This window comes from Sapajus apella, unplaced genomic scaffold, assembly GCF_009761245.1.
Source record: "Sapajus apella isolate SASKATOON/1434 unplaced genomic scaffold, GSC_monkey_1.0 scaffold95, whole genome shotgun sequence".
Lineage (NCBI taxonomy): Eukaryota > Metazoa > Chordata > Mammalia > Primates > Cebidae > Sapajus > Sapajus apella.
The window spans coordinates 7,955,947-7,974,222 of record NW_022437035.1 but is presented as its reverse complement, the minus strand read 5'-3'; the positions used below and the strand labels follow the sequence as shown (position 1 = coordinate 7,974,222).

Genomic DNA, 18,276 nt, shown 5'->3' with positions numbered 1-18,276 from the left:
AGGGAGGGAAAAGATTTAAGAAGAAAGATAAGAGGCTGGGTATAATGGCCCATGCTTGTAATCCCAGTACTTTAGGAGGGAGGCAGGAAGGTAATATGAGGTCAGGAGTTCAAGACCAGCCTGGACAACATGGTGAAACCCTGTCTCTACCAAAATTACAAAAATTAGCTGGCCATGGTGGTGGGCGCCTGTAATCCAAGCTACTCAGGAGGCTGAGGCATGAGAATTGCTTGAATCCCGGAGGCAGAGATTGTAGTGAGCTGAGATGGCACCACTGCACTCCAGCCTGGGTGACAGAATGAGACTCTCTCTCAGTAAACAAATAAATAAATAAAATAAGAAGGAAGATAAGAAAGTTCAAAAACCTATAAAAATCCAGAAGAGGAAGAAGAGCTTCTCTTTGGAATGAAGGTATCATCAGTGGTAGTGAAATAAGAAACAAACTTTTCAATGAGCCCTTAAGTTTGGTAACAAACATAACAGGGGGCAGGAGATAGGGGGAAGGCATGAAGGCCATTCTTAAGATTAAAGTTGCAGGGCACGGTGGCTCACGCCTGTAATCCCAGCACTTTGGGAGGCCGAGGCGGGTGGATCACAAGGTCAAGAGATCAAGACCATCCTGGTCAACATGGTGAAACCCCGTCTCTACTAAAAATACAAAAAATCAGCTGGGCATGGTGGTGCATGCCTGTAATCCCAGCCACTCAGGAGGCTGAGGCAGGAGAATTGCCTGAACCCAGGAGGTTGAGGCTGCAGTGAGCCGAGACTGCACCACTGCACTCCAGTCTGAACAACAGAGAGAGGCCCTGTCTGAAAGGGAAAAAAAAAAAAAAAATGCCAGGTGCGATGGTACAGTAGCTCACACCTGTAATCCCAGGACTTTGGGAGGTTGAAGCAGGCAAATCACCTGAAGTGAGGAGTTTGACACCAGCCTGGCCAGCATGGGGAAACCCTATCTCTATTAAAAACATAAAAATTACCCTGTCATGGTGGTGTACAGCTACTGTAGTCCCACCTACCTGGGAGGCTGAGGCAGGAAAATCGCTTGAACCCAGGAGGTGCAGGTTGCAGTGAGCCAAGATCTTGCCACTGCCCTCCAGCCTGGGTGAGTGAGACTTCATCTCTTTTTTTTTAAAAAAAAAAAAAAAAGAGAGTGGGTGACATCAAAACTCTTTATTTATTCATTTTGAGACAGAGCTTTGCTCTTGTTGTCCAGGCTGGAGTGCAATGGCACCATCTCGACTCACCACAAGTTCTACCTCCCAGGTTCAAGCAATTCTCCTGTCTCAGCCTGCCAAGTAGCTAGGACTACAGGCATGCGCCACAATGCCCAGCTAATTTTATATTTTTAGTAGAGATGGGGTTTCACCATGTTAGTCAAGCTGATCTCAAATTCCTGACCTCAGGTGATCCACCTACCTCAGTGTCCCCAAGTGCTGGATTATAGGTGTCAGCCACCACGCCCAGCCATCAAAGCCTTTTAGAGCAACCAAGAAGTTTGTTTTTTTCTCTTAAGAACTATTTAAAAGAGTATATTATTTACTATCAATTAACATTTTGGTTCTTTGAAGAGCATGGCATAGCTAACAGAGGGAAAAAAAAAAGATTTGAATCCAGAATGAGTAAGCAGGAATCACTGCTTCTGGCTACGCCTAGACTACACAGTCTGGCAGACACTAAATTTCCTCACTCACTCAAGAGTTGTTGGGAAGATAAAGCTAGATTACACAAAGCTCCCAGGACAGTGCCTTGCACATGTGGTGGACAATCATCAAAATATATTTCTTCCTCCCCCAACCCCTACTCACTCAGGGTAGGCATTTAACAAATAGTCTCGGCAAAAATGGGCCAGATGTGGTGGATGATGCCTGCAATCTCAGCACTTTGGGAGACCAAGGTGTGAGGAACTCTACTTGGATGTTCACATGGGCAACGGGCAGGTTGTGCATTTTTTTCTTTCTTTTTTTTTTTTTTTTTTTTTTTTTTGAGATAAGGTCTTGCTCTGTTCACCAGGCTAGAGTGTGGTGGCACCATCATAGCTCACTGTAACCTCAAACTGTTGGGCTCAAATGATCCTTCCACCTCAGCCTCCAGAGTAGCTGGGACTAATTGAATCTAACAGGAGTAGTAAGAAAATAACATCCTAGAGGCCAGGCATGGTGGCTCATGCCTGTAATCCCATTATCCTAAGTGAACTAACTCACAAACAAAACCAAATACTGTACGTTCTCACCTATAAGTGGAAACTAGACAGTGGATACACATGGACATGAAGATGGAAATAATACACACTTGGGATTCCAAAAAGGGAGAAAGGGAAGAAAATGAGAGTTGAAAAATATAATGTTTAAAAAAAAAAAGAAAGAAAGAAAAGAAAAATACAATGTTCAGATACAGATACAATTTTCTGCATCTGTATCTGTTCTATCAGATACAATGTTCGCTATGTGAGTAATGGATACAATAGAAGCCTAATCCCCACCAGAACACAATATATCCAAGTAACAAACATGCCCATGTACCACCTGAATCTAAAATTAAATTAAAAGTTTTTTTTTTAAAAAAAGAATAGAATTACTTTCTCTCATCCCTTGAGATTTTGAAGAGAGGTTTCTTGCAGTTTCTGAGGCAGTAAAGACAAAAATCTGAGAGGAGTGATGTAATTCTTACCCTTCTGTAAATCTTCCTTAAGTGATTTGACCTGCAAAAGCAGAGGGCTGGAAAAGCAACAGAGAGTTAGAAGACTGTGAGCAGTAACTACCTAGTTCCTTAACCCCTACAAAAGGCAAACAGGTCACTCTAGACATTCTGTAACTTACAGCACAGCAATGGGATAAAGCTCCTTTAGAAACAAAGAAACTGCACATGCACTAAAGGAAATAAACAAATGCTAAAGAATCTTTCAGTTGTCATGTCAGCTTTAAAACCAGAAGAAGGCTGGGTGCAATGACTCACCCCTGTAATCCCAGCACTTTGGGAGGCAAAGGTGGACAGATCACAAGGTCAGGAGTGATCTTTTGAAAAATTATTGCTTGATCAAATCCTAGAAGGCATGAGCACTTTTTTTTTTTTAAGACAGGGTCTCATTATGTTCCCCAGGCTGGTCTCAAACTCCTGGGCTCAAGTGACCTGCCCACCTCAGCCTCCCAAAGTGCTGGAATTACAGACTTGAGCCACCACGGCATGAGCATTTTGAAAGGCAAAGAGAGCTACCTGCCCTTAAAACCCCTTGGATAGAATTTGGAAACAGTAAATTGCCCAGTTCCATGGATCCTATGAGACACTCACCTGTATTCATCGTTGGGATGTGCAATCTCTACAATGTCTCCAAGCTTGATGTGAGGAAACACTTTGGGGTTCACAACTAGCTCATCATCTGCAAGGCAATTCAACAACTTCAAGTAGAAAACACTAATTACGTATACTATGTACATTCTCACACTGGGTCCTCACAACCCCATCAGGATGGTATTGCTACTCCATTAACAGAGGAGGTTCTATTTTGAAATGAAGCTTAGAACGACTAATGGATTTGCACAGGAACACCAAGCTACAGAGCAGCTGAGTGGAATGGTGTTAAGGTACCTTTGTCTCTATACCCCGTGCTCTTTCCACTACCCCACTGTTTCCTGGTACAGAGAAGCCCTCAGTCTCTGGGAATTAGGCTTCTGGACAGCCTTCTACCCCCTCAAATATTGTGTATCTGGCATATAATAGTAACAAAACAGGCTGGTTCCCACAGATATAACATAATTCCTTGCAGTTATTCAATGTTCAAAGAATTTCCCAGTGTCTTAATGTGACTCTCACAATAAATCTTTGGATCTAACAGGAATAAGAAAATAACCTCAGAGAGGCCAGGCACAGTGGCTCACACCTGTAATCCCAGCACTTTGGAAGGCCCAGATGGACAGATCACCTGATGTCAGGAGTTCAAGACCAGCCTGGCCCAACATGGTGAAACCCCGTCTCTACCAAAAATCCAAAAATTAGCTGGGCATGGTGGGCAAACACCTGTAATCCCTGCTACTTGGGAGGGTGAGGCAGGAAAATCGCTTGAACCTGGGAGGCAGAGATTGCAGTGCGCTGAGATCATGCCATTGCACTCCAGCGTGGGCAGCAGAGTGAGATTGTCTCAAAAAAAAAAAAAAGAGGCTGGACACAGCGGCTCAAGCCTGTAATCCCAGCACTTTGGGAGGCCAAGGCGGGCAAATCACAAGGTCAGGAGTTCCAGACCAGCCTGGACAACATGGTGAAACCCCGTCTCTACTAAAAAATACAAAAATTAGTCAGGCATGGTGGCACGCACCTGTAATCCCAGCCACTCAGGAGGCTGAAGCAGGAGTATCACTTGAACCCAGGAGGCGGAGGTTGCAGTGAGCTGAGATCCCACCCCTGCACTCCAGCCTGGGCGACAGAGCAAGACTCTGTCTCACAAATAAATAAAATAAAATAAAATAAAAAAGTAAAAGAAAAAGAAAATAATCTCAGAAACAGCTAGTAACAGTTGAACAGTTGACAGCCAGTAACAATACAGCCAGGACTCCTTATCTTAGGTACTAGTCACTGCTTAGCACTGTTCAGGACTTCCACCTGAGGCTCATCACCACCTCTCACATATAATAAAAGTCAAACCAAATACAATGGCCTGGACTTTGGAGGGCAGCACCTGATTAGAGAAAAGTGTCAAGTACCAGTTCACATTAGGGCCCAAAGAAACACTTAAAACTTAAGAGGGCCCAGGCGAGGTGGCTCAAGCCTGTAATCCCAGCACTTTGTGAGGTCAAGGTGGGCAGATCACTTGAGGTCAGGAATTCTAGACCAGCCTAGCCAAGATGGTGAAGCCCTGCCTCTACTAAAAATACAAAAATTAGCTGGGTGCAATGATAGGTGCCTGTAATCCTATCTACTTGGGAGGCTGAGGCAGGAGAATCGCTTGAACCCAGGAGGCAGAGGTTGCAGTGAGCTGAGATCACACCCCTGCACTCCAGCCTGAGCAACAGAGCAAGACTCAATCTCAAAAAACAAACAAACAAAAGCCATAAGAGAGATGTGGTTCATGTTTACCTACCCCTGCCCTTCTCCCAGGGACGGAGAGAACTGCCTCAAATATCGCAAACTCAGAAGCATAAAGACAAAATGACTAAGTTTTGCTGTTTTAATTTTGGGTGAAAGACATCACCTTTAATTATGCTAATATCATGATAATTAAGTATATCTAGATTTTAAATATAATCAGACCCAACAAAAATTCAGCCTAGTAAAATGAAACATTTGGTTGCTCCTAAATTATTGTTTCGTTTTCTTTTAGAGACAGGGTCTTGCTATTGTCTAGGCTGGTGTACAGTGGCTGTTCACAGGCATAATCACACTACTGATCAGCACAAGTGTTTTGACCTGCTCTGTTCCCAGGCTGAGGTGGTTCACACTTCCTAAGGCAACCTGGTGGTCCTCCGTTCCTGGGAGATCACTATATTGATGCTGAACTTAGCACAGACACCCAATCAGCATAACGCACTACATTCTGGAACTCCTGGACCCGAGTGATCCTCCTGTACCAGCCTTTCAAGTAGCTGGGACTACAGGCACACATCACTGCACCTAGCAATCCCTAATTTTATTTGCTATAACGTTTCCACTGACAGTTTCACGCCAAATCCTCCTTGGAGTTTCCCCCTAATTTACATAGTCCAAATTAAGCTTCCTGAGAACATATCTCCAACTGCTTGATATTATCATTTTCTTTTTGCCTGTCTATCTTACCAAACTGAAAACTCCTTAGAGACAAGGAACCTTGAATATTCATAATCATTATGTCTGGTACAGGTATACAACTAATAAATACCTGTTGGTTTTGTTTATTTTTAAGACAGGGTCTTGCTCTATTGCCCAGGCTGAAGTGCAGTGGTGTGATCTCTGCTCACTGCAACCTCTGCCTCCTGGGTTCAAGTGATTCTCGTGCCTCAGCCTCCCTAGTAGTTAAAATTACAGGCACCGGGCGCGGTGGCTCACGCCTGTAATCCCAGCACTTTGGGAGGCCAAGGCGGGTGGATCACGAGGTCAAGAGATCGAGACCATCCTGGTCAATACGGTGAAACCCCGTCTCTACTAAAACTACAAAAAATTAGCTGGGCATGGTGGCACGTGCCTGTAATCCCAGTTACTCTGGAGGCTGAGGCAGGAGAATTGCCTGAACCCAGGAGGCGGAGGTTGCGGTGGGCCAAGATCGCACCATTGCACTCCAGCCTAGGTAACAAGAGCGAAACTCCGTCTCAAAAAAAAAAAAAAAATTACAGGCATACACCACCATACCTTACTAATTTTTGTATTTTTAGTAGAGATGGGTTTTCACCACGTTGGCCAAGCTGGTCCTGAACTCCTCACCTCATGTGATCTGCCCACCTTGGCCTCTCAAAATGCTGTGATTACAGGCATGAGCCACCATGTCCACCTGTTAGTTGCATTTTGATCTACAGTCTTGCAAAAGACTGGATACAACATCTAGCTACCTTTGTATGATATATATAAAAATACGTATTTGTACACATGGTATATACTATATCCTTGTATTCTTCTCTCTGCCAAAAGTTACTTCTGTGTTCTATTCCACTCAGCAAATATTTAGGCAACATCAACAGCATACAAAGTAGTAACAATATACTGTGCATTTTAGCGGAAATTCTAGTTCAAATATAGCAATGCTGGCGGGGCGTGGTGGCTCACGCTATAATCCCAGCACTTTGGGAGGCCGAGGCAGGTGGATCACGAGGTCAAGAGATCAAGACCATCCTGGTCTACATGGTGAAACCCCATCTCTACTGAAAATACAAAAAAATTAGCTGGGCATGGTGGTGCACGCCTGTAGTCCCAGCTACTTGGGAGGCTGAGGCAGGAGAATTGCTTGAACCCAGGAGGCGGAGGATGTGGTGAGTGCGCCATTGCACTCCAGTCTGGGTAACAAGAGCGAAACTCCGTCTCAAAAAAAAAAAAAATATATATATATATATATATACACACATATATATATATAGAAAGAGAGAGAGAGAGCGCGCACGCAATGCCATAGTTAGGTAATTATAATAGCTACTAAAACTCTGCTAAATGCTTTAAATATATCATTTTATTTAAGCCTCACAACACCCTATGATAGAGAAACTACTGTTTTTCCTTTTTGGCGGTCCTTGCCCTCTGGTGGCTTCTGTCTACATAACATAGAAATAAACACATCCTAAAATACAATATTAAAAAGACTCATTATATTGTTAACTCCAATTTCTGAAGTAAATAAGGCTGTTAAGACAGAATGGAAAATTATTCCCTTACAAAAGAAAAATAATATATACTACGTGCCCTCCTATTCTGCAGATTTGTGGACTTAAGGTGCTAAGGAAAGCTGGGTACAGTGGCTCATTCCTCTAATCCCAACTACTAGGGAGGTTGAGATGGAAGGTTCCTTTGAGCTCAGGAGTTCCAGACCAGCCTGGACATGGGGGAGGGGGGGCTCATCTCAAAAAAAAAAAAAAAAAAAAAAAAAGATGTTAAGACAAACTATTCTAAAGCCCTTCAACTTGCAGATAAGGTACACTAGGAGACTGTCTAAGGTCACCAGGAAAGTTAGAAGCAGAGCTGACACACAGACTCTAGTTCAGTGCAAGATAACATGCTGTATCCTGCCCCTTCTTTCCATGCCTAGAAGCCAGGCAAAGGTTCATGTTTTGATCATACTTGCTCTGTGCACATCTATGCTGCTTCTCTCTCAATGTAAAAACTGATATATAATTTTAGTTTCTCTTGTCTCCCAAACCAGTGCAGGCTGCAATTTTAGGAAACATACATGGAAGATTTGTAATAAACACAACTAAACAAATGAAAGGCAGTAAACCGGCAGCATTCACAATGTTCCTTAAAAGTGTGAATGCAAATGCATTTAGAAGGGTCCTGCCATCCCCCTTGTTACTGTATTATAGTTGCTGCTTTGGTCTGTTTAGTTGCCTGCTGAGCCTCAATTGTCACGAGTCAGTGTGTAATTTCAAGGCACTTGCAAAAGACTGGATACAGCATCTAGCTACCTTTGTATGGTATATATAAAAATAGTATTTGTACACATGGTATATATTATATCCTTGTATTCTTCAGCCAACCTACAAAACCCCTAAAGACCAATCGATACTGACCACTGCCCCCAAAGCCCTTCTTGTGGATGACGAGTTTGTAGACCTTGGTTGTTCTCATCTTGTACTGTTGTTTCCTTCAGCTGTTCCAAGCTTGGGGCTGAGAAGTCATCTTGCCTCCCTGTCATTGAAATACAACAAAAAGGTTGGAATGTCAAACTTTTCCTTGCAACCACTCTTTGATTTTAGGCCAGTGAAGATACTGGTGTTGCTGTGTTGTGAAGTGGTGCTAAGTGACTCTTGGATGAAGTCACTCCTCCAGTTACAAGGATCGATAGAAAACAAATAGAACCAGAGAATCCAGGAACTAGGAGAATTCGGACTAGGGGCTAGTCAAACCTCGGAGAAGATATTCTATCAGCAAAGGGGAAGCTTTGCGGTGAATGGGTACTCATTACCACTTCTCCATCTATACCAGTAACACCCAAATATTAAAGGTATCCTAAAAGAGGTTAGCCCACTATTTTGTAGATGATGAAAGTGAGAGTCAGAGCAAGGGACTTGCTCAAGGTCACTCGGGACTTAGAGACACTCCCACCATTCTAGTTTTGCTGCCAAAGTGCTAAGCAAGGCGACCACAAAGAGGAGGAAGGCAGGAGTTCCCCAAATCTCGGTCTGTGCGAACTCTCAGCGGACCTTCCCTGCCTCCATTTCACAGCTCTCCATTTCACTGAGGCCACTGAGGCTCAGAGAGGGAGAGAGACTTGTCCAAGGTCACACAGCGGATTGGGGATGGAGACGGAACTCGAACCTGAGCCAAGGTCCCCTAGCTCAAGCTCCCCAGTCCCGAGTCCGGGAAGGGTAGCTCCACTTACCACAGCTCTGGAGCCCCTTCCCGCCTCAGGCCGGGGTCCCGAGAACTGGACCCTCTCCAGGTTCCCTGAGCCTCCTCCGGACACCCCGCCTACGCCCTCGCGGCCCGTGTCGTTTCCGCTCCTGAGCCTGAAGCGCCTCCAGGCCCTCCGGGACAGTGTAGCGCGCTCACCTGAGAACCCGCGCCGCTCCGGTGGCTCCGCCCCGGGGCCCCGCCCCCTTCCCGCCCTCGCGCCCCGCGCCGCTCTCGCCTGGCCTCCGCCTCGTCTCTGTGGCCGCGCCACTTCCTCATCCGGGGCTCGAGCCAGGGGCGGGGCGTCATGATGCGGCCTCTTGCTAGAGCCACGGTCTGGCGTTTTCTGCCCTCGAGCCCTAGAGTCTCTAGCCCCACGGTGGAAATCCATTTCCTGCCTGTCTATCCGAAGTAGTTCCATGGCCAAGAGCTTCGTTTCCGACTTAGTGATCTCCCCGCAGAGGAAACTAGATCCCTCAGAGCTCCGTTTTCTATTATATGAACGAAGTTAATGACTCATGTGGCCTCACTGCTAAAAGACGCCAAGGAGAGTTTCTGAAAGGACTTCTGTAAGATACAAGGGGTTGAGCACGCGAGAGTTAAGTGTGATGGCCCCTGCTGGGAAGTGTCCGCTTACGGGGGTGCTTTTCAAACCCTTGCAAACTTCGAAAGACATTCTGAGCCCCTCTATTAGTAGGAATGGCTGCCGTGGCTTCATAGTCCTTATGTAATCATCGCATCCCTATTATGTGGTGGATGCAGGAGGCAGATACTATCCTATTTCACAGACCAGGAAACAGCTCGAGAACACAAAACCCTTCAGAAGGAAGGAAGGACGAATCCTGACCCGCTCCCAAAACGAAGCTTCTAACGAACAGTCTTTGGTCACACCCAGGACACAGCCTAGATTCGCGTATGTCAGGGTATCTTTCTCTCCAACCAGAAAACCAAAGAGCTGGCTGGGCTGAGCCAAGCTCTGGCCAAGGGCTCCTGACAGTTACCAGCTCCGCGTGCTGTCACTGCTACCCCCAACCCCCAGTCCAGTCCAGTCCACCGTTTCTGATCTGGACGGTAGCAATTCGATTGCAGCCTGAGACATCTTATAACTGGAATCAGTGGGTCACGCCACTTCTCTGCTGCTTCTAATCACACTGACTGCTAAATCTAAACGACACAGAGCTTGTCTTAAATTTCTTTTTAACTTTAATACTAACGATGCCCGTTTCTTACGGTTTTTGGAAGACTTAAAAAGTATGGTATACCGTAATGAAAAATTCTACAGTAGACCAAGGGGACCCTGGGGCAGGACAAGCAACGTTCTTAAGCGTGGATTCCTTTACGTTGGGACACAGGAGAAGTTAGGTAAATAATGCAAGTATTAGGTAATTGCAATTTTATTTATTTTTTTTTTTAGGTGAGGTCACCCTCACCCAGGCTGGAGTGCAGTGGCGTGATTTGGGCTCACTGCCGTCTCTGCCTCCCGGGCTCAAGTGACCCTCCCACCTCAGCCTCCTGGTACCTGGGACTACAGGCGCATGCCCAGCTAATTTTTGTATTTTTAGTAGAGACGGGTTTTCACCATCTTCGCCAGGCTGGTCTTGAACTCCTGATCTTGTGATCCACCCCCCTCAGCTTCCCAAAGTGCTGGGATTACAGGCGTGAGCCACCACGCCCAGAAAATTGTTTATATTGTAGTAAAACATATATGATAAAGTGGATTGTAATAGTCACAAAATTTTTTAAGAATAACAATGTTGGCCGGGCGCGGTGGCTCAAGCCTGTAATCCCAGCACTTTGGGAGGCCGAGGCGGGTGGATCACGAGGTCAAGAGATCGAGACCATCCTGGTCAACATAGTGAAACCCTGTCTCTACTAAAAATACAAAAAATTAGCTGGGCATGGTGGTGCGTGCCTGTAATCCCAGCTACTCAGGAGGCTGAGGCAGGAGAATTGCCTGAACCCAGGAGGCGGAGGTTGCGGTGAGCCAAGATCGCGCCATTGCACTCCAGCCTCGGTAACAAGAGCGAAACTCCGTCCCCCCCCCAAAAAAAAAAAAAAAGAATAACAATGTTATGTTTAAAAATGTGGCGGGGCGTGCTGGCTCACGCCTGTAATCCAAACATTTTGGAGGCCAAGGCAGGTCGGGAGTTCAAGACCAGCCTGACCAACATGGTGAAACACCGTCAAAAAAAAAAAAGTTTCTATGGGCCACGTGTGGTGGCTTACCCCTGTAATCCCAGCACTTTGAGAGGCAGAGGCGGGCAGACCACCTGATGTCAGCAGTTCAAGACCACCCTAACCAACACAGTGAAATACCATCTCTACAAAAATACAAAACTAAGCCGGGCATGATGGGGGGGCACCTGTAATCCCAGCTACTCAGGAGGCTGAGGCAGAAGAATCTCTTGAATTCAGGAGGCAGAGGTTACAGTGAGCCAAGAGTCAAGATTCTGCCATTGCACTTCAGTTTGGGCGACAGGTCAGGCACTGTGGTTGACGCCTGTAATCTCAGCACTTTGGGAGGCCGAGGCAGGTGGATCACCTGAGGTCAGGAGTTCAAGACCAGACTGGTCAACATGGTGAAACCCTGTCTCTACTAAAAATAAGAAAAATTAAGCCGGGTGGTGGATGCCTGTAATCCCAGCTACTTGGGAGGCTGAAGCAGGAGATTTGCTTGAATCCAGGAGATGGAGGGTGCAGTGAGCCAAAATTGTGCCACTGCACTCCAGCCTGGGCAACAAAAACGAAACTCCATATAGAAAAAAAGTTTCTGTGTTGCCACTTCAGAATACACACCCAGATCCCCCAAGATAGTTTCTGCCTTTAGCAGCATTGGTTGATGGGACATTCTTCCATCCCAGGGGAGGCTAACAGGATTGTTTCTTTTTAGCCCTCAAGGGAATTCGATTCCTTTTCCTGAGAGATGTCCATAATGGGACTTCTTAAAAAGGCAAGTATTTTAACTTTTTAATTTGGGAAGTCTGATAAACTTTGAAGGCCAGACACGGTGGCTGGCCTGTAATCCCAGCACTTTGGGAGACTAAGACGGGCAGATCACTTGAGGTCAGGAGTTTGAGACCAGCCTGACCAACATAGTGAAACTGTCTCTACTAAAAATACAAAATTAGCCTAGTGTGGTGGTGCATGCCTGTAATCACAGCTACTTGGGAGACTGAGGCAGAATCGCTTGAATCTCAACTATGGTGAGCCGAGATCGCGCCATTGCACTCCAGCCTGAGCAACAAGAACAAAACTCTTTTCAAAAAAAACAAACAAAAAAAAAAAAAACAAGGTTCTGTAACCAACGGGAGACAGGTGACATTTATTTATTGGTGGGTGTAATTAGAGGAAGCAGAGTAGTGTCGTGACCCAAAACACTGTTTCCAGTAAATAAGATCTCCCGGGCTGCTAGAGTGGAAGCGGCGAGGCCCTTATAATTGTAGCCGTCTAGACTAGAAAAATGGTGGACTGGAACAGGGTGACAGCAGTGGAGGCAGGTACTGGGCCCTATGGCTCAGTAGAAGTGGAAAGGTGTGTTTCCCTTTAAGGGTTTGAGCCGCAGGGGCGGTGTTGCGGGTGGTGGAGGCTCGCAGAGGGCGGGAGGTCAGACGCAGGAAGAGCCTCCCCTTGGAGTGCGCGCGCGCGTGCGGGGGCGGGACTTGGGCGAGTCCGCATGGCTGGCTCGGGCCCCGGATGAGGAAGTGCAGGGGGACCATAGAGACGAAGAGGCGGCGGCGGCCGGAGCGCCCTCGGGCTCTGTTGGCTCTGTAGGCTCAGGTAGACTTGGCGACGACGGGGCTGCATCTGCAGAGGCTGGCGGGGCAAGCGCGGGCCGCGGAACGGGCCTCAGGGTAAGAGGCCGGGGGCGGGAAGGCTTCGGGTGTAGCCGCCCCGCCCCACTCCGCCCTAAGGGGTCCTTCCGCCTGGTGGTGCTGGCTAAAGGGTAGTCTGGGCCCCCAGCCTTCTCCCGGCCCGGAAAGGATCCAAGGCTGCTCTGCGGGCGGCGGAACGACCCAGGGAGAGGGAGGAGACCAGGCCTCGCGTCGCTAGGGAAAAGCGGCTTCTCCGAGTCATGGCTCCGGCGCGCAAGAGAGACTCCTCTTCAACCTCGATACAAGGATCTCCCAACTTATCCCCTTGGGGAGGACGACGCCCCTTATCGGAGGCGTACGGTCTTCCTTAGCGCTCATCCGTTAGTCAGCAGAGAGAGATCCACCCCAGGGTTCGAGGGGGATTCTGAACTTCTCCTGAGGAGGAGTAAGAGATAACCCCTAAATGAGACCTTTCCCCCAACTTTGGTCAGCGTCTCCCAGGTGAAGAGTGAGACTCTCAACTTGCCTGAAAGTGACAGGGGATCTTTCCAGTAAGAGAGAGACTTACCTTCCTCCTTTATTTTTCACCTTTACCCCAAGATACAGAGAGGAAGACCTTGAAAATTTATGGTATCAGAAGTCAACCTATCTCCCTCTCCCCTCGTGATATCCACAGAGGGAGCCTCGCTTATCTTCTTGCCTTTAAGTCTCTCGGTGTGTAGTGAGCTCCTTTCCCTTGCACAGTAAAGAGCATGGCTTTTGGAGTGATAGTTGCAAACCTGGGTCTCTCAACATCTTTGTGACCTTGTCTAATTGTTTAACTTGTCTCAATCTCTGTCCATCTCCAATTTGGGTTCTGTTTTCTTTACATTGTCATGCGGGCTAAGGGAGCATTTGTGTGAATACTAGTTACATAGCTTTTGGTAAGTTGTTACTATTAATATTAATCTGCTGTAAAAGAAAATAATATCTTGCACAGAGAAGCAGTTTTTTCCACGTATGTCCCTCCCAACCCTCATCACAAGTGTTCAACTCATCCTTTTTTACTGGAGTGGAAGATTCCCTCCCGCTTAGGGGTTAGGGAAAAAGACACTTCCAGTCCCCTTAGATCCTAGTGTACAATACTCCTCCACATTAACAAAGAGGGCCTCACTGAAAATAGGAGGAAAAGACTTAGCTTTTGGAAACAGCTTTCTTATGAGAAAGGGAGACCTGAAGTCTGAAGCCAGCCCTTTGTCCACAGAAGGTATCCTTCTTCCTGACTGGTTAGAGATGTCCTCTCCCACTTCCCTGACTTGCTATAGTGACAAAAAATTTTCCATCTCCACATCCCTCCCCCCCCCCCCCCAAGTGGGCGATTCCAAGTTCTTCCTTTCTTTTGCTTTCCCAAGAAAATGAAGACTCTATACCTTTGAGAAGAGCTCCCTTTCCTCTTGCATCTCCGGAATGACAGATTGTTTCTTTTCTCCTTTTCCTTTGAAAAGAGATGAAAATCTTTTATGCAGGAAGCCTCTGTCAGTAGAAATCAGGAGCATTTCCACTGTTGCACTCCTTACGTGGAGACAGGAGGGATCCTTTTTCTGGATGTTATTGAAGGGAGGAAATGGGAAATAGTCCTTGATGCTTTTCAGATTTTCTGCACGCTCTATGTTGAAGCGCTTGGCCCTGTTTAATGTCTGAACTTAACCTGCCTCGCTTTCAGTTTGTCTTGGGATTTTATTAAAAGAACTGTCTTTCTCTTTCTCAAGAAGAGGCCCATTCTTCAAATATCCTCATGAAGGGAATGGCTACCATGTCTGAATCTTTGGGAAAGAAAGCCCTTTTCTCAAGGTGTAAGAGTGTTGTGAGCTTCTGAGGGCCTGGTCATTATTGTGAGTATTGTTCCCTGAAGCAAGCATGGCAGCCTCTAGTGTTATTAACAGCCCCCTTTGCATTGGAATTGAAGGAAGGGGGAGACTTTCAGACTCGAGATTATTGGGGCACATGGTTTTCTGTTTTGTATTGCTTGTTTGGTTTCTTATTTTTTGCTTGTTGCTGTAAATTTTGTACCTCCAGAACTTTTGGGGAGTGTTTGAATGACTAAAAGTTGCCACTTTGTCAGATTTTTAGTGTTATAAAATGTGTTCTGATGAGTTTGAGACCTGCAGTGTGTTGTTAATCCTTCACTGGTAGGGTTTTTTGTTTTTTGTTTTTGGTGGGATAGGAATTAACACTGCCAAATTACCTGAAGGCACACTAAAGAAAGGCTTACCATCTTTTTTTGTATGTAAAGTGTTCTTAAATTACCTCAAATGCCCTTGAGTAATTGCAGAGGGGATTAGTCGGAGCTCTGTACCACCATTGTTGGTGTCTGTAGGTGTGCTTTTCTGAAACAAAGGGAAACAAAAGTTATTCCTTGGAGTCTTGGAATTTTTATGGGTGACAGGACCCTTTGAGCTTATTTTGATGAACATGTGAAAAACAAACCCAGGAAAGTTCACTCAGCTTTCACTTAACACATTTAAGACTCTCCAGCTAGTAAGTGGGAGACAGGAGAAGGGACCCTGGCTTCCTGATGAAGAGACCAGCAGTTAAGACTGCTGGCAGAAGTATTTGTGTATTTGCAACAGAAAGAGCATGAAATAATTGTCTTCAACTTAAAATAATTTCTACTTTTACTGGAATAATTTTCATACTTCCTATAAATATGACTTTCCAGGAATAAATCCATTCCCTACACCATCTAATACAGTACTTATTTGTGTTGTGATAAAGACAAGCCAGTAGCAGCTGTCAAGAATTGTTCATAAATCTATGGTTTATTTTTTGCTTATACCTCAAACTAATTATCTGGTATCCTCACCCAGTAGGTTGATTATAAGTCATTAGCAAGGATTAAGCTGTAAATCCCTGTCTACATATTATAAGGATGCATTAATCACTCTTCCCTTTCACTTCATATTTAACACTTTAAAAGCATTGATGGTTAAGGCAGAGAGCTGACAGTTGGAAAAATACTGATAAAACAAAGGGATAATACACTTACCAGCTGTTTTTATTGCTATGCATTTAGATCTTGAGAATAATGATTAGACAACATTTTAAAATAAGTAATAGATACTCACAGTTTTAAAAAATAAGTACAAGGCTGGGTGCAGCAGCTTACTCTAGGAGGCCGAGGTAGTAGAATCACTTGAGGCCAGGAGCTCAAGACCAGCCTGGACAATGTAGTGAGACCCTGTCACTACAAAAAATAAAAATATTTGCTGGATCCATTGGTTCATACCTGTAGTCCTAGCTACTTAGGAGGCTGAGGCAGGAGGATTGCTTGAGTCCAGAGTTGAAGTTACAGAGAGCTATGAGCATGCCACTACATTCCTGCCTGGGCCGCAGAGCGAGACCCTGTCTCAAAAAAAAGTTCAACATACAGATAAGTCATTGGTGGTCCTGTTGTCCAAGGTAACACAGTGATATTTGGCGCGTGCACGCACATGCACGTTTTTTTTTTTGTTTTTTTTTTTTTTTTTTTGAGATAGAGTCTCCCTCTGTTGCCTAGGCTGGAGTGCAGTGGCGCCATGGTCAGCCACCGCACCTGGCCTTGGCTTATATTCTTTCAAACATTTTTCCTACTTGTATATCTGTTTACCAAAACAAGAGTCATGATGTTTATTTGGTTTAATAAAATGTCCCAGACAACTATGTAGAAATATATATATGTATATATGTATGTATATATATTTTTTAGACTAAGTGTAGCTCTGTCGCCAGGCTGGAGTGCGGTGGCATGATCTCGGCTCACCGCAACCTCTACTTCCTGGGTTCAAGCGATTCTCCTGCCTCAGCCTCCCAAGGAGCTGGGATTACAGGCACGTGCTGCCACACCCAGCCAATTTTTGTATTTTTAGTAGAGACGCGGTTTCACCATGTTGGCCAGGATGATCTGCCCACTTTGGCCTCCCAGACTGCTGGGATTACAGGCATGAGCCATGCCCAGCCCCAATATATTTCTGCATCATACTTTTTGATTGCTCCATTGCATTCAGAAATTTAGTTTTAAAGAACTTGAACGTCTTCACAAAATCGGGTTGTCACTGTAGTCTTGTAGCATTACCAATATTTTGATAGATGATGTGGCTAGTGAGCTGAAAATAAGTTTAACCTACTGCTGTAGGCTTGCATCTAAATATCACTTCACCTCTGAGGGTTCTAGCTGTTTTTGGTAACATGTCTGCAATTCTGCTCAGAAATTTGAGGACCCAGAATTAGTCCATTAGAAAAAGGAGGGGGAGTCTGGGATTATAGGCATGAGCCACCACGCCCTGCGACACTGTCTCTTTAAAAAAAAAAAAAAAAAAAAAAAAGAGGCCGTGCACGGAGGCTCATGCCTGTAATCCCAGCACTTTGGGAGGCCAAGGTGGGTGGATCATGAGGTCAAGAGATCGAGACCATCCTGGCCAACATGGTGAAACCCTGTCCCTACTAAAAATACAAAAATTAGCTGGGTGTGGTGTCTGGCGCCTGTAGTCCAAGCTTCTCGGGAGGCTGAGGCAGGAGAATCATTTGAACCTGGGAGGTGGAGGTTGCAGTGAGCCAAGATGACACCACTGCACTCCAGCCTGGGTGACAGAGCAAGACAGTCTCAAAAAGAAAAAAAAGAATGAGCATGTAAATTTACTGAAGGCATCTTACTTATCCTGTTTCTCAAAGCTGTTTTCATGTAAAAAGACTCAATTATTCAATGGATTGAATGAGTTCTGTTTTAAACATGGTGAGTTTTGGGAGTGCATTTTTTTGTGTTTTTTTTTTTTTTTTTGTGATGGAGTTTTCACTTTTGTTGCCCAGGCGAGGGTACAATGTCACAATCTCTGCTCACTGTAACCTCTGCCTCCTGGGTTCAAGCCATTCTCCTGCCCTATCCTCCCAAGTAGCTAGGATTAAAGGCATGTGCTGCCACGCCTGGCTTATTTTGTATTTTTAGTAGAGACAGAGTTTCTCCATGTTGGTCAGGCTAGTCTCAAGGTCCTGACCTCAGGTGATCCACCTGCCTCAGACTTCCAAAGTGCTGGAATTATAGGCATGAGCCACTACACCCAGCCTGGGGTTGCCATTCTCGTGAGTGTAGGCTAGAAGTTGAGAGAAAGGTTGGGGGTCAGGGTCAAGTTTCTTCTTTTTTTTTTTTTTGAGACGGTGTTTCGCTCTTGTTACCCAGGCTGGAGTACAATGGCACGATCTTGGCTCACCGCAACCTCCGCCTCCTGGGTTCAGGCAATTCTCCTGCCTCTGCCTCCTGAGTAGCTGGGATTACAGGCACGCGCCACCAGGCCCAGCTGATTTTTTGTAGTTTTAGTAGAGACGGGGTTTCACCGTGTTGACCAGGATGGTCTCGATCTCTTGACCTCGTGATCCACCCGCCTCGGCCTCCCAAAGTGCTGGGATTACAGGCGTGAGCCACCGCGCCCGGCCTTTTTTTTTTTTTTTTTTTTTTTTT

General features: G+C 45.7%; 2 protein-coding genes across 31 annotated transcripts in view; one reads left to right on the top strand and one right to left on the bottom strand.

Moving 5' to 3' along the window:
* Positions 1-9,215, bottom strand: part of DEPDC5 (DEP domain containing 5, GATOR1 subcomplex subunit) — a 165,925-nt gene extending 156,710 nt beyond the window's left edge. For 16 of the 25 annotated variants that reach the window (XM_032256541.1, XM_032256548.1, XM_032256546.1 and 13 more), the window contains exons 1-4: positions 9,157-9,215; positions 8,175-8,292; positions 3,289-3,376; positions 2,671-2,717 (exon numbers count right to left, since the gene is read on the bottom strand). In XM_032256541.1, coding sequence (XP_032112432.1) covers positions 2,671-2,717; positions 3,289-3,376; positions 8,175-8,232 — 193 coding nt within the window. In that variant the 5' untranslated portion in view covers positions 8,233-8,292; positions 9,157-9,215. The other 9 variants (XR_004262222.1, XR_004262223.1, XM_032256559.1 and 6 more) reach the window with 4 other exon arrangements.
* Positions 9,216-9,313: 98 nt separating this feature from the next.
* The window catches only part of PRR14L (proline rich 14 like), a 70,190-nt gene continuing 61,227 nt past the window's right edge, over positions 9,314-18,276 (top strand). For 2 of the 6 annotated variants that reach the window (XM_032256531.1, XM_032256540.1), the window contains exon 1: positions 12,671-12,848. The gene's annotated coding sequence lies outside the window, so the exon portion shown is untranslated. Of the gene's footprint in view, positions 10,360-12,647; positions 13,524-18,276 lie in introns of those variants that run through there. The other 4 variants (XM_032256537.1, XM_032256532.1, XM_032256535.1 and 1 more) reach the window with 4 other exon arrangements.